Source organism: Rana temporaria, chromosome 1 (assembly GCF_905171775.1).
Source record: "Rana temporaria chromosome 1, aRanTem1.1, whole genome shotgun sequence".
NCBI classification, from domain to species: domain Eukaryota; kingdom Metazoa; phylum Chordata; class Amphibia; order Anura; family Ranidae; genus Rana; species Rana temporaria.
Genome location: NC_053489.1, coordinates 628,922,987 through 628,939,256, shown reverse-complemented (window position 1 = coordinate 628,939,256; position 16,270 = coordinate 628,922,987). Strand labels below are relative to the sequence as shown.

The 16,270-nt window shown below is 42.4% G+C and overlaps 1 protein-coding gene across 2 annotated transcripts in view; it reads left to right on the top strand.

The window, feature by feature from the left end:
* Positions 1-16,270, top strand: part of SORCS2 (sortilin related VPS10 domain containing receptor 2) — a 1,216,738-nt gene that overhangs the window by 897,826 nt on the left and 302,642 nt on the right. For both annotated transcript variants that reach the window (XM_040335380.1, XM_040335381.1), the window contains exons 4-5: positions 12,535-12,693; positions 14,466-14,539. In XM_040335380.1, coding sequence (XP_040191314.1) covers positions 12,535-12,693; positions 14,466-14,539 — 233 coding nt within the window. The remainder of the gene's footprint in view (positions 1-12,534; positions 12,694-14,465; positions 14,540-16,270) is intronic.

The window sequence follows — 16,270 nt, the reverse complement described above, 5'->3', positions numbered from 1 at the left end:
ACTGGTATTTCCTGATAGTCCCAGGCAAAGGAAGCCCCACCCTGCTCTTGAGCAGAGTCTAGCAGCTGTCTGTAGGCGATCTCCAGCTCTTATTCCTGAACGGCCAGGAAATTTCAAATCTTCCTGTGCCCAGTGCCCTTCCAAGACATTCAGTCTTCGCTCTCTGTGCTCCATTATTTCCTCCAAACGCCACTCCCGATCACTCCCAATGTCAGGGTCTTTGGACAAAAAGAGAAAACAGGTGCGCCAATCTAAGTGCAGTATAAGCGGTTTAATAAAATAATGTATCACACAGCCAAGTGGAATAAAATAATGTATCACACAGCCAAGTGGCTACTCACATGATATAAGAAATAAACGGCATATAAAAAGGTATACAGGTCCGGTGTCACTGTGGGGTCCAGTTGAAAATGCCAGCAATCTCAATGCCACACAAAATCTTCGGCAGACAGGGGGGGCTGATGATGATAAAAAGTCCATGGATGGATCTGATGAAACGGCAGGTGCTGTGAAGCGCGTCACTTCCGGTCCGACGACACGATGTTGCGCTCCAGGCTGAGGCACACGCCGTCCTCATGCCGTCCCCTACAGCAGCCTTTGCTTCCTCCGTGGTCTCTCAAAGGGAAAAATGTACTTTTTATCATCATCAGCCCCCCCTTGTCTGCCGAAGATTTTGTGTGGCATTGAGATTGCTGGCATTTTCAACTGGACCCCACAGTGACACCGGACCTGTATACCTTTTATATGCCGTTTATTTCTTATATCATGTGAGTAGCCACTTGGCTGTGTGATACATTATTTTATTAAACTGCTTATACTGCACTGAGATTGGCGCACCTGTTTTCTCTTTTTGCATACATTTCAGAGCCTGCTTCTGCTTTATGGTAGCTGCCGCAAGTGCCTTCCTCTTTTACTGGACATCTTATTGATATATATATATATATATATATATATATATATATATATATATATATATATATATATATATATATATATATATATATATATTTTTTTTTATTGGACATTTTAATGGACTATATTATTATTATTTACTGTACTGCCCATTCATTCTATTTTCAGTTTTTGTCAATTTATTTATACCCTAATAACCTTGCGCCATCCTACAATTTCCAGGGTCTTTGGACAGCCTCCAATACAACAATCCCAGGCCATCATAGTCAAAGCCTTTCGTGGGGCTGTCATCCGCTGACCACGGGCACTCTTGGGCTACATACCACCGGAGGGCTCTGTAGCTCTCGTCCAACCGCATCTCTGCCCAGATCAGCCTGCTTAACTCAGCTGTCCCCTCCTGCTTCGGTTGTTCCCCCAATAAGAGCATTCGTACTTCATACTGCGACCAGTACCTTACATGGATGGAGGGGAGAACTTTTCCCTGGTGTTTCTGCTCAAGAGCTAGCGCTTTCTTCCAGAGTTCGCAGCAGATAGAATCAGACCATCCAAGCAGGACCTCCTCTGATACTGGTCCTCTATGCTGTATCTGCATCTCTCGCAACCTCCTTCTGAATTCCTCTTGGCGACTGGTATCTGTACCTCTCCTCTCCTTTCAGTTGGTGCTGCTTCTTTAGGCGTTGTCAACGATAACCCATTTGCCTTCCTGTTTTGAGGCCCTGGCCCATAATCGTAAGGCAAGAGGGTCACATTCAGCCCTCTCCAAAAGCCTCTGTCCCGGCTAGGTCTGTCACATTCATTATTTAATTTATTGAATACTTTGTGAAGACCATGGTTTATGATGGACTGCCCCCCCCCCAAAGCCACTGACACTCATCTTCACCTTGCTTCTCTGCCACTCCATACATCTGTCTATACCCCATGTAAATTATGTGCTAAGCAGTACAGTAGAGGCTTGTAAAGGGTTAATGACATTCCCTCCACCCTTTCCCCACTGGGCATTGTTCAGGTCCAAGGATTGCATCCTGGGTCAAAGGGAAGAAGGTCACATGACCCCCATATCTGATAGCACGGGTTTCCCTTACAGGTGAATGAAAGATACGCATTTGGGGGTGCACTCACATGAGAACAAGGACTTATGGTTACTATACTATTGTCAGGATGCTGCCTAAGTTTACCTTAGTTTATAGTGATCCTTTAATCTGCCCACCCAGGAAAAAGTAACAGGGTAGTATAACTCCCCTACCCCTCATTACCTTCCCCAAAAAAGGCATACTCCTCTTCCCCTTTCTCCCCTTATGCTCCATTTATTTGCTGAAAGAGAAGAGAAATACCCAATACTTGTGGGTATAGTGTGGGTATATAGGTACATTTTACTTACTCCTGTTCCCCCACTGGACAGTGCTGGAGCCTTTCAATTAGATCACTGTTGTCACTGGACAGGAAGAGAGTCCCCAGGGTAAACAGGGTACATAGAAAACAATTGTTTTCTATATGCCCTTGTGTGGAGTCTGCATTGTTTTTGCAGATGGATGCAGCTCAACAGACATTGTGTGAGTGAGCCCTTAAACTACTGGACAACTTTTTCTATCTTCACTCTCTCAGACCATCATACCTGGTGAGGGTATTTATTGCTAAGGATTTTTCATTCTTTTCATGTATTGGACAAAGCAGCAGGATACGTTGAAATACCATAAGATGAGCAAGAACAACCAGGATTACAAGGTTTTTGATAAAGTGGAGTGCAGGAAGAGACCCCTAGTAATCACAAGATGCCCCTGTTTAGTGCCCATACGTTTTTGCTGCTTATGATTCTGAAGAGAGCATTGTAAAGCCTTTTAAGTCTTGGTCCCATCATAGGTTTGCTTGGCAACTGTGCCCTATCTATTAGTTAAGTTATGCAGTCATCAGTCTGAGAACAAAGTAGTTTGCCCTATTGTCTGTATTGTACCCACCCAATGCCAAGATGTAGTCTGCAGGCATTTTATTGCTACATTCCATCACAAATAGGGGGATTGGGGTAGCGTATGGGCTTCTCCTGTATGGGGAGGCAAGGCTGCGATCCCCTCTGAGAAGAATAACACGAATTATGTGACCCACTGTCCAGGCTGAGGTCTCATCTCTCGCTATTTCTTGCTGCAAAGTTATGAACTTTATTAACTTGTTTAGGCATTGTGCTGCCACTACCCTGTATAGCAGAAAATACTGGGCCAGATTCTGGTAGAAGTGCGGCGGCGTAACGTATCGTAGATACGTTACACCGCCGCAAGTTTTCATCGCAAGTGCCTGATTCACAAAGCACTTGCGATGAAAACTACGCCGGCGGCCTCCGGCGTAAGCCCGTGTAATTTAAATGGGCGTGTGCCATTTAAATTAGGCGCGCTCCCACGCCGGACCTACTGCGCATTCTCCGTTTCGTAACTCCCGCCGTGTTTTGCGTGCCGTGACGTCATTTTTTCGAACGGCGACGCATGTAACGTAATTCCATATTCCCAGACAGCTTACGCAAACGACGTTATTTTTTAAATTTCGACGCGGGAACGACGGCCATACTTTATACAGCAATACGTTTGCTGCGTAAAGTTAAGGCACCAAAAACGACGACTAACTTTGCGACGGGAAACTAGACTAGCAGCGACGTAGCGAACGCGAAAATCCATCGTGAATCGCCGTAACTCCTAATTTGCATACCCGACGCTGGTTTACGACGCAAACTCCCCCCAGCGGCGGCTGCGGTATTGCATCCTAAGATCCGACAGTGTAAAACAATTACACCTGTCGGATCTTAGGGATATCTATGCGTAACTGATTCTATGAATCAGTCGCATAGATACTCTGAGAGATACGACGGAGTATCTGAGATACTCCGTCGTATCTCCGCTGTGAATCTGGCCCACTAATCCTAGTTCCTTAGTTAAAGAAGAGTCTCGGGCATTGTATAATTTTGCCAGTTACATTAGTCCAGCTTGTACCAATGTGACTATATTTTTATATATATATATATATATATATATATATATATATATATATATATATATATATATATCATACCTGGCCAATGCCCCAGGAAGCTGGAGATCATTGAAGTAGACACCACTACTCCAGGGATCTCAACGTGCCTCAAGGTCCTGTGCAGAGCAGCTGGCCTGATCCATTGTGAATACAGAAGGTCGGCTGCTCAGCACTGGCACCATTCAGAGAATGCATTGCATTTTTGATTAGATGAGGTGGAGAGGCAGGGCAGTGACATCACAGTCTTGCCCTTATCTTATCAAATAAGGCTTTTAATTCATTTAGAAACTCCAAATCATTCTCTGAATGGCACCCATGCTGAGCAGCCTACCTCCTGTATTCACAATGTATCAAGCTGGCCGCTGCATCACAATGCATCAAGATACATTGTACACAGTACACAATTATATTGGTCCAAGCTGAACCAATGTAACAATGTCAAAATACACTGTGCCTGCAATTCGTCTTTAATTAACATTCTTTGAAAGGAGCCTGGTGTGAACTTGGGGAATACACTTGGAAATAGGCTTATACCAAGGGAAGGGAAAAAGAATGAAGGTTGAGATCCAAGACCTTGAGGATTCCATGCGAAACAATACTGCTCCCTATGCTAGAGAACTGTAGGCACCTTGTGGACTGCCTGAGCCGGTAAGAAAAAAGTTAATGTACACTCCTCCTAGTCTACACTAGGAACAGAGATGGGAACTGTGGTGGGGATGCCTCAATTGTACCTTAGTCCCCAAGAGATGAAACAAGCTAAGAGGCAATTTTGGAGATTAATATTCTGATAGACTGATAGTTTTTTACTTGAAAAACACAGGGCGGTAAAAAAAAATAAAAGATTTTAATTTCCAGTCACGTACATAGTCTTCATTTTATGGGAAGTATAAGAAATGATGTTTGAATGCTTTGCTCCAACTGTGACTAAAATCTGAGGTGTGCCTCCATGCGTACTATCACAAATAAAACCGCAGCTTTACAGCAGAAATAGATAGATCGGCACGATAAGTTGTTGCTGCTGGAACTGCGTTCGGCCTTTCAGACTTAGCAGGAATAATGCTCTCCAGTGTAGGAACAGGAGCGTTCAATTATAAACCATTTCAAAATTATGTTTCAAGGGGTATTCTCCCTATCAACTTGATTAACTGCCTTGGTTCTGCATCTCTGACTATAGTCTCTAAAAAGGAATACTTTCCTAGCTTAGGTACTGTAGCTTGATTTTTCAATGCCTAAAAACGTTTAAGAAAACAAAGCTTTTGGCAGCTAAAAATGATCCGTCTTTAAGCAAACCTGCAGCTTTTGAGAAAAACATATGATGCAATGCACTGTGAGCCAATTAAGCTCTATTACATTTCACAATGCTGTAAATCTTAGATGCCATCAGGCACTGGGCGCATGCTTAGAGCAAAGGAGAGCAAAGTGTTGACTCTATAGCTTGGTACATTCGAACAGCTGGGGGGTGGTAAAAAATAGGCTGTTGATCTGCATTTTTACTGCTCCCGCAACTGCCCACCTAAAATCTAACATGGCAGCTGAATGGGGTTTGTACACATGCTATGGCTGTAATGCTTTGCAGGCACAGTCAACTTGGCATGTCGTGTTTGACAGGCAGCAGTGCCTGTCATACCTGCCCATTACATTCAATAACCAGCTTGAGGTTGTAGCACCATGTCATTTAAATGCAAAATCTCCTTTCAGATGGAAAAAACACCCAAAAAAACAGGCATTCAGGAGACAGCATTTTCGCATTACGAACACCTGCAGATTGCCTCTGAAAAGGTTTGGGTCAGGATAGTGACCAAGCTGTAGTCCTTAACTACAATAGAAAAAAGTGAGGTCACCCACCTGACTAGTCAAGGTCAGTTGTGTGTGGAATACACAGATTTTTAGGTGCACCAATGATCTAATGTGCAATGTTAGATTAATCTCTTGGATTAGAATTCATCTGAGGCCTCGTACACACAACCGTTTTCCTCGGCAAAATCCATCAAGAAAAATGCTGGCAGAGCATTTTTGCAGAGAAAAACTGTCGTGTGTATGTTTTTCGTCCAGTAAACTGTTGTGGATCTCGACAAGAAAAAAAGACAACATGCTCTCTTTTTTCTTGCCGGGAGTCTCAATTTCCTTGTCGTGTTTCTCATCGGGCTGGTTTACGACGAGAAACACGTTCATGTGTATGCTTAGAAATCCGCGCATGCTCAGAATAAAGTATGAGACGGGAGCGCACCTTCGGTAAAAGTAGCATTCGTAATGTAGATAGCACATTCGTCACGCTGTAACAGACTGAAAAGCGCAAATCGTCTCGAGTAGGGAATAATTAAACCCCTGACAACTTAGCCATGCTCCCAGTACTGAGGTGCTCAGCTTATGATGACACCACGTTACAGCTCAATTACAAGAAATGGCCAGCATACTCATGTATCTCATAAATATATTGTGATGAAAATGCAAGTGTGGTCAGATAAGGAAGTAAAATGAATTAAAACGGTACCCCTGCGCTATCACAAATAAAAGGAAAACATGAGTATGACTGCCACAACCACCGAAAAGCAAATCTGTGGCTCTAAAGTGTATGAATAATGATGATGTTGCGCTGTCAACAATACTGTGTGATGCTAAAAAATATATAACATGATCTGCACAAGTAAATACATGAACAAAAAAATAAAATGTATAATACTTCTAATGCCGCATACACACAATCGGAATTTCCGACAAGAAAAGTTTGATGTAGATTTCCGACAGCAAAAATTTGAGAGCTGGTTCTCAAATTTTCAGACGGGAAAAGTTCTTGTTGGAAATTCCGATCGTCTGTATGCAATTCCGACATGCAAAAAAACATGCATGCTCGGAATCAATTCAACGCATTCTCGGAATCATTGAACTTCATTTTTCTCGGGTCGTTGTAGTGTTGTACGTCACTGCATTCTTGACGGTTGTAATTTTGTGTGACCGTTTGTATGCAACATAAGTTTGATCCAAAATTCCTTCGGAAAAAAATCCACGGTTTTTTTGTCGGAATTTCCGATCGCGTGTACGCGGCATAAATGTCCATAGATCTCAAGTGCCGATAAAGTGACTGACAAGGTAAATGCAAATGTGTAAAAAAGTCCCAGTGGTAACAATGTGAATCCACAGGTGCAACTAAACTAAAAGCGCTCTACTTCTTGCACATTCCAAATGGTGAATAACAAACAGTAATTGGTGTCTCTTCTTATGGTGTGTGTGACACCTCAGTGCTCACAGGCCTCTCACCTTACTGCTGTAAGTTAACAGCATTAGGTATAGATATCTCTCATGGGGGATCCTTGTGCCTCCTCTTATCTTTGGGGATCTCTCTGTGATGAACACTCCCCCAGAACCTGGATACACGGCAATGCCTACTTGGATGTAATTCTGGGGTCTCCACCTAGTCTCCTCTGTGGTGGAGGTATATAAACAAAGGGGCTCCAATAGTGTGATATCGTTTTTCAAATGGTGTTTTATTAAAAAAGTGTGGTCAGATAAGGGCATCAATTGTGCTGAGTGCTATGTGCCTTCTCCTTTTTTTTTCTGGGGCCAATTTTCATCCAATTTCTAAATTGCTGTATTTGTACATTTTAAAAGCCAATATAAAGGAATAGTAGTGGTAAAAAAAAGTCCTTGTGGATTTAATTAACCTTATTTTTTGATTAATTCTCCTTTAAGGGGGTGTGGCAGGGGGTGTGTCCTATGTCTACAAACATTTCTTAGTAGGTGTCCCTCATTCCCATCTCAAAATGTTGGAATGTATGCTATTAGTACTTAGGTGTTAAAAGGGACAGAAAGTAATGAGAAATGTACAGTTTTACAGTTGTCTCTGGAACAAGAGGCGAGAGGAGCCGAGAAAGTGGGGGCGGCCTCTCGCACGGTCCCGGAGGGTGCAGGTGCCTGCTGGTTCAGAAATAATAAGTACAGGAGCTGCAGCAACCAGACGTCAGATCCGTTCAGGGAAGATCAATAGGGAAATAAGGTGCAGGCAGGAGTTGGCAGCAGACAGGCGGCGAGGTACCAAATCACGAAACAAGATCGTAGTCAAAGTCCAGGCCGGGGTCAGGCCGGGGTCTGTATAACAGGCAGAGGCAGGCAGCCAGATAAGGAGGATCCGAGAAGGGTAGTCAAACAAGCCAGGTATTTAAGGAAAAGGTCAATCTGATAACAGGTAAACAGGAACACAGGTATAGCTGAAGAGACAATCCAGAACTGAGGGAAGGGTAGGCCTATAGATGAGGGTGGAGGGGACTGGAGAGGGATGGTTAGGGATGGGCTTGGGGAATACTGTTGGCTGGTGAGGAATGGCCACAGTATAATAAAAGAAAATTGTCTGTCTGTCTGGGAGGGTGGGGTGATATTCCATTACCTAGTAAAGAGAAAGTGTCAGGAGGTGTGCAGGATGGGGGATTCCAGCCATTTGCAGTGTTTGTGTATTGAGGGGGGGGGGGTAAATACCTGTGTGAAGGTGATGTGTATGCATAGAAGAAGACTGGGGGGGGGGGGTGGTGAGGGATTATTGTTGGGAGAGTGTCAGGAATAAAAATTTTTTGGACAGCTGGAGAAAAAGCTGCAAATTAGCAGGGAGCGAGCAGCAAGGGTTAACAACATCTGTTAGAAGAACAGTGTGCCAGGCAGAAGTATACATGTGTGAGAGGGAAGCAGGATGTCATAGTGGCTGAGGTGGGGAGAAAGATTCTGGGGAGGAAGAGAGGCATTAAGACAGCTGGACATGAGATACATTACAGAACTGACCCGTAGGAAAAGAGCCGGCCAAAGGGAGAGGAACTGTTGGCAGAATACTGTTGGGAGGAAACTTTAAGGCCCCCAATGCACCTAGGACCCCAGGCAGTTCACAGAGGTGCACCTCCCTGTCCTGGGCCCTGTGTGTGCTCGGGCCTCGTACAGGAGGACCAGTGGTCCCCCCCCCCATCAGCCTGCACACAGCTCACATTTAAAGTGCCATACAGAACATCATATTCAGCCAAGTATAATAAATCACATTAACCTGGCATGTACATTATACTGTATATATCACAGGAATGTATTTTAGAATGATTGGTTGCACTTAGAACCATCTGCTCAGCTAAATGAGAAGGATTTTGCCCTGAACAGATATTTTGCGTGTCTTGCCAGTTCATTTTCGAAGGTCAAGGTTTGTAGAATGTGTGAAAGCTTTGAGCAATCTAGCACATTAGGAGAATTATATCTGATGACCTACTGAAGGAGATCTGAGATTTAAAGGATAAATCCCACTTCATAAATATCCTGGAGGAGAGATATGACTCTTCCAGCTCCTCTAATTAACTCCAACAGACTGAAGGTACCACAATTCACACATATTGGATCACTTAAATGACAATATGTATGAAAGAGAAAGACTTGTATGTGCTGCCTCCAATATTGTGACCTCAGGACAGATGTTATATAATAAAATGAGGTCACTATGTAATCAGTGTTGGTACATCTGTACATATGTATTCAGTATTTCATCTGATATTAACCTAAAAGTTTTTGTTGGGGTTTTGGAAGGGTTATAACAACTATCAAGTTTTATTTTTGCCATTGAGGAAATTTTCCCTCACCTACTTGGTGACAGCCCGTCACACAATGACAAACAGAGACATGAAGTTGGAGAAAATCTCTACAGAGGGAACAAAAACATAAATTAAATGTTACTAACTTTGCCCCAATGTAGTGAACATTTTTGAGACATATACTTCTGCTCAGGGTTTTTTTCCCTCAGAAAATAGGTGCCGTAACTCATCCACGATCTCCCAAAACTACCCTTGATACCCACACACACCCTCCAAAACACCCTCCGAATCAAATACTGGATGTGGTCAAATGGGAGGGTCTTAAAGGGGCATTAAATAACATGAGTGCATTAGGTAGAGCGTGCAGAGGTTCAGGGGTGCGCTACGGGCAAAGTTGGGGATGTTCTGCATACAGAGTGCAGAGTTAAGCCTTTGCCCACAGCCGTTTACCTCTACATCTTCCATCCACATCTCACCTTTACCCTTCTTCTGCTCTGACCTCTGTATGCTACCCCCCTTCACGGCCCTCTTCTTCTCCCCCATCTTAAAAACTCCATCATCTTCTACATGCCTTACTTGTGTTGCTATATTAAGCTGAAGCACCCATCAGGCTCTAGTATCACCTTGAACATTGTAGGCGGCTCTTCTTCTCTCACTTGCAGGGAGATCATCCAGTGGGGGTGTTGGCATCTGCACTGCACCTTGGGTACCTGCATTTCCTTTGTCCCCATTCTGCATTTAGTGGGAGCCGTTGGGAGACAAGCTGTCACTTGTAAACACAGACTGTGCTTTCTTACCACTACTATTCCTTTATATTGGCCTTTGGAAGTTACAAATGCAGCAATCTAGAAATTGGATGAAAGGTTTAACACTGGGAAACACTTTTTGATAGATAAAAAGTGAATTTTATATACATCTATATTGATCAGGCCAAAATGAGGAACAAATGAGGAGGAATGAGGGACAGAGGGACATTGCTTGAAATCAGGGATAGTCCTTCGAAATCAGGGACAGTCCCTCAAAATCAGGCACGGTTGTGAGCTATGAGCAGGGAGCAGAGGGTCTGAGCCAGAGGTGGTTCCACCAAGTTCCAGCTGAAAAACAAAAGTCCTGCTTGTGCTTACAAAATGCCTGTATATAAAACATAGAGGGTTTTCTTTAGGGGTTTGTTTTCAAGCTTTCATAGTGTTTCTTTGTCTTTGGGACTCTGAAGCCAGCAGAGCGCTATTATTCTAAATGAAAGTTCAGAGTAAAATTAAAAGCTGGGGACATATAGTAACTTGGTCTTGTGACCTGACTTTTCTGATCTAAATACTTGTTGTGGGTCAGTAATTCAGAAAATATTGTAGATAGAGAGTAACCTAAGCCACGCAAGTAGCATTACCCCCAAAGAGGTCTGCAATGGCAGCCTCCATAATTCCCTAAAGAAAGGTTGGCTTAAATGGGCATATTTATAAAAAAAAACATTTACACAGCTGTTCCTCCATCAAAATTAGCTAAATGGGGAAGATACTGCATGATGGCCTCTAGATGCTGCTAGCTATCATAGAAAACAGATACCCCTCGGTTCCATCTAGCAACCATATTTTTTTAAAATTCACACATTCAATCTGCAGAGAATATAACCTAAGAACACTTGATTTTGCCCAATTTGCATAAAAAAACTAATTACATGAAGTTTCAAAGGCACATTTTTATAGGTTCATCTGTATCCAAGTATCCATTGGTTTCCTAACAATGTGAAATGGAAATATATTCATCAGTGAATGTTATTATAACATCATCTAAGTAAATCAGCTTGTAATTTATGGTCAATAAAAAATAAAAGAATCCTTGAATCCACACTCCCTTTAGCGATAACCTAAATAATTAATTAGTGTACCGGCCGATTCGCCAGGACTAGACGGTATACCTGCCAACAAGCAAAAAAGCTATATAAAAAAGGGGGTTTGGAGCTGACAAGGGAGCCCCCAGAAAGCAAAAAAAGGCGGGTCAACAACGGCTTAAGGTACAAAAATATGATAAAGGCTTTATTAGGGGTGGGGGTATCATATACATTAAATATCAAGCATATGTGGGGAACAATGTATCCATTATAACACAGTATATCTCACAATACCTAACCATTTAATAAAAAAATGTGCTTCAGCAAATATAAATTAAAAATGCAGAGCGCTCTGACAGGCAACAAAAATTTGCAAACTCCATTTGTCCAGAAAAGAGAGGCACCGCAAAAAACAGTCAATACTGTGCTGTTAGATAAGTCTGGAATTTTGGTGATATTGGTATTTCGAAAAACACATACAGTATATACAGTACACATCCAGAGTATTTGATGCACTATAATGATGAAGAAATGACTCAACATTAGGCTTAAATCTAACCGGAATAAGTGGATAGTTTCACCCTTTACTGGGACAGCAGATGTCCATTAAACCTCCATAGAGGAAAAAGGAGCAGGCATATATGAGAGAGGGTTTAAGGTAAAAGGTAGTAAACGGTTGCCCAGCTGGGCTCTCACCAAATCAGTCACTCAATGGTCTTATTGCCAGGGACAAGATATGCCCCTCGGTTCCATCTAGCAACCATAATTTGGCATTTTTCAAATTCACACATTCAATCTGCAGAGAATATAACCTAAGAACACTTGATTTTGCCCAATTTGCATAGAAACATAATTACATGAAGTTTCAAAGGCACGTTTTTATAGGTTCATCTGTAAGTAACCATTGGTTTCCTAACAATGTGAAATGGAAATATATTCGTCAGTGAATGTTATTATAACATCATCTAAGTAAATCAGCTTGTAATTTATGGTCAGCTTTGAAGAACACATTTTTTGGACTTTCAACAACCCATCTCTGCTTCCTTCTCTGATACAAACACGGACACACGCTGAGCTTCTTTACACAAAGAGCATTCTGTCATTATTGGAATGTTGATTCATTGTAAAACAGTCACAGTTGAGCAAGTTTATATTTATACAGAGCTCATGCAATTACATTAATTACTTCCTTTTGTAAATTGGCATGTTCTGATATTGTTTTTCTTTTTTCTCTCTTCTTAGATTATTCTTGTCAGCTCCTCAGTCTCTGAACAATGCCTTTTCACAAGCAGCGATGAAGGGACAACCTTTCAAAAACACTTGATTACCTTCTCTGTGGAGACCCTCATCTTTCATCCAAAGGAGGAGGACAAGCTGCTTGCGTACACGAAAGATGCCAAGGTAATGGCTTGTGTATGTTTATTTTATTTAAAGGATAACTAAACTCAAGAACAAAAATGTAATTTATTGTAGCTTACCAGTCCTTCGATGTGTTGGCTGTATTTTTTCCATTCTCCAGGATAATCATTTTTTAGCAAATACAGAAGACACCCACTGATCTTAGCAGAAATGCCAAGTCAATGCCATTTCCTGTGACCCAAACTAAAAGAACAAAATGTTTTGATTTTTTTTTCCTGTAAACTATTGATCTCTCCATTTTTCATTTAATTGAGCTTTACAAAGGCAGGTGTTTGTGATCCAGCCTGGGCGACAACCATAGTTCCCTCCATAGATACAGTGGATAAGTGAATGTAGATACCCAGACATGGGAAGTGTTATTTGCAGAGCTATAGGTAAAAATAAAGGTAAAAAGAAAGAAAACAATGTCAACCACCTTTCTCTAAATATTAATAAGCAGCACTATATTTTTCATATTTTTAAGGTCTAGATCAATGTTCTCCAAACTTTTGAAACAAAGGGTCAGTTTATTGCCCTTCAAACATTAAGGGGGCTAGACCATGGCCAGTGGAAGTAGAAAGTGCCCTGGAATTAATGGGAGTAAACAATGCCATAGGCTTTGTGGTCAGTGGGGGTAAAATTACATCTTAGAGAGAATGACAGGAGGAATGAAACAGCTGGAGAGAGAGAACCTCCGATCCCCACACTCACCTTCAGGCTCTTGTTTACTGCGCTCAGGCTCAGCACTGTCAGCTTCGTGCCCATCCGCCCCATTAGTAATCCGCTCCCTGCCTGACACAGGGTCCTGTCTCCACACTCCACTCCGACATAGCTCCACTCGGGCCGTGCGTTCCACGAAGCTGTTGACGTCACTTCCGGTATATCCCTGGCACAGGGATAACCGGAAGTGATGTCGTAACCAGGATGCTTAGCACCGGCCGGATGTTGTTCCAGGGAAAATCCAATTGCCTCTCAGGGGATCAGGAAGGAATTTTTTCCCCTGCTGTAAGCAAATTGGATCATGCTTTGCTGTTTTTTTTTTGCCTTCCTCTGGATCAACTGTGGGTATAGAATTGGGTATATGGGATTGTACGATATTTTTTATTTTGTTTATTTTTTATGGTTGATGGACTTGTGTCTTTTTTCAACCTGACTAACTATGTAACTATGTAACTATGTTTGCACAGATTTCCTAACCTGTTTGGCATTATTATGCAGTGTATGCATGCTTTGCAACTTTGCACCTGTTTGATAATATGAAATTTACAGTTACTTTCTGTCTGATCATTACGCTAATTACGCTTCCTGCTACACAGCTGCAGAGGAAGTTTACAGAATTGGTCTAGGGGGCCAGAAAGAAAAAATCTAAACTTGTGCAAAAAAGCTCCTGAGGAATAATGCCAAATATATCTCTATCCGCTACCCCTCACTGCCCCTAAAAAAGCAGACATTTGTTACAATGTTTGCTTGCAATTTCCCTGCAGAGCTGGTCCACTTACATTTCTAGCCTCAACCATCTGGAGATCTTACATCTCCAGCCTCTGCATGCTCAATCAACACAAAGTTCAAATTCCATACTACAAAGGAAAAAGTTTGGTTCCACACTCAAATAAATATTGCTCTGAACTCTAAAATCTCCAATAATGGTTTTGGTAAATTACTTCATGCACAACCTACTGTATGCTTATATTCTTGTTCCCGACCCTGAAGTTTGCCTTTTATTACTATAAAGGAATTCACCCCTTAACAGTGTATCCCTTTCTTTGTCTCTGCAGCTGTATGTCTCTATAGATCTTGGAAGGAAATGGGATCTCTTGCAAGAGCAAGTCACCAAGGACCATATATTTTGGTAAGCTTCAATATCTTTTCATACACAGTTTATTGCTGAACTCATTTTCATTGTACATGGCTCCTCAGAATTCCACACTTATCAGACTGGATGCCACACCACTTCCTCAAACTCAGTCTACTTAAAACCAAGCTCAAAATATTTTCTTCCCCCATATGCCCCTTCCCTTGACTTCCCTGTCAAAATTGATGGCTCAACTATCAATGCTCAACTCTGAACACTCCTTTTGGCCCCATATCCAATCAATGTCTAAAACCTGTAGCTTCAAACTTTGCAATATCTCTTAAGTACGCACCTACCCAACCAATGAAACCACAAAGTTTCTAGTCCACTCACTGGTCATCTCTCGCCTTGACTACTACAACTCCCTCCTCATTGGATTACATTTACATAGGCTATACCCCCTTCAGTCCATTATGAATGCTGCTGCCAGAGTCATCCACTTTTCCAACCATTCAGTGTCTGCTACCCTTCTCTGCTAAAACTGTACCTCCACTGGCTTATATTTACCCAATGAATTGAATTCAAAGTACTAACAACAACTTGCAAAGGCATGCACAAATTTGCCACAACTACATCACTAAACTAAAAACAAAAAACTCTTAAAATACCAACCTAACTGCTCTCATCGTTCCTACCAAGAGCTTCTGCTCTCTAGCTCCCTTGTCACCTCCTCCCATTCTTGCCTCCAGGACACTTCACAAGACTGTACAGCACATCAAATTTTTTGCAGTAATTTGGCTGTACTATGATCTGGCTGTACTGCTCCCTATTGGTGCTGCCCATACCTTTTTGAAGCAGAACTAAAGTCCTACACACTGCGAATAGGCAGGCTCTTTTTGCAGAAGAGACATGTAATATCTAATTTGCCATAAGATACATCTACCTGCCTGCTCTCAGCAGTTTCAAGGTTGCAAATTGAGATGCGCAGCTCAGCTTACAGTGCCGGCCCGATCGTTGTGTGCACGGATGGCTTGCTTCTGTACATGTGCAGAAGTGACATCATCCCATGCCAACCAATGAAGATGGACAAAGACCGGCACACAAGAAAACATGCCGGAACTGGTGAGGGATGGGGACCATTGGATGAAAGGTTAATATTGCCCCCTTTAGTTTAGCATTAAATAAGAAAGTCCTTACACATAATGTCTATCTTCAACCGCTCACAATTGGGACCCATTTAAGGATGACACTGCTGGTAGCGTGGTTAACATAGAACATGGGTCTTCACTGTACTGCTCCCACCACAGACTGCATCACAAGGTCAGCTTCCCCTATATATATAGCCTTTAAAAAAAGGGAAGTGAATCACATGTACAGGAGAAGACATGTAACACAAATATAGTAATATGTGCCCCGGTTCGGCATTTCAGGTAGTCGTGTGCATCACCAATCTGGTTGTATAAGAGACCTTATCACAAACAGGCAACCCTTTTTCCTAATGGTGGTCTTGGGCTGGCACCCTGCGCGTGCACAGGTAACATTTCAAGCAGCAGTAAGAGAGCCCACAGCATTAACCCCAGCACTGGCTGATCACTAAAGAGCGATTCTTTAAAGGTGTAGGGCACACTAGGCTGTCCTCTTCTGCCATATCTTCTTCTGGAAGCATGGCATTATCATGTTAACACAATGCTACACATGCCTAGGTCTCACCTTGAGGCCCATTTGTCTCTCTCCTCCAAGACGTAGGCTATGCTGAGAACCTGTTACGATCATTGCCAAATGAAATAT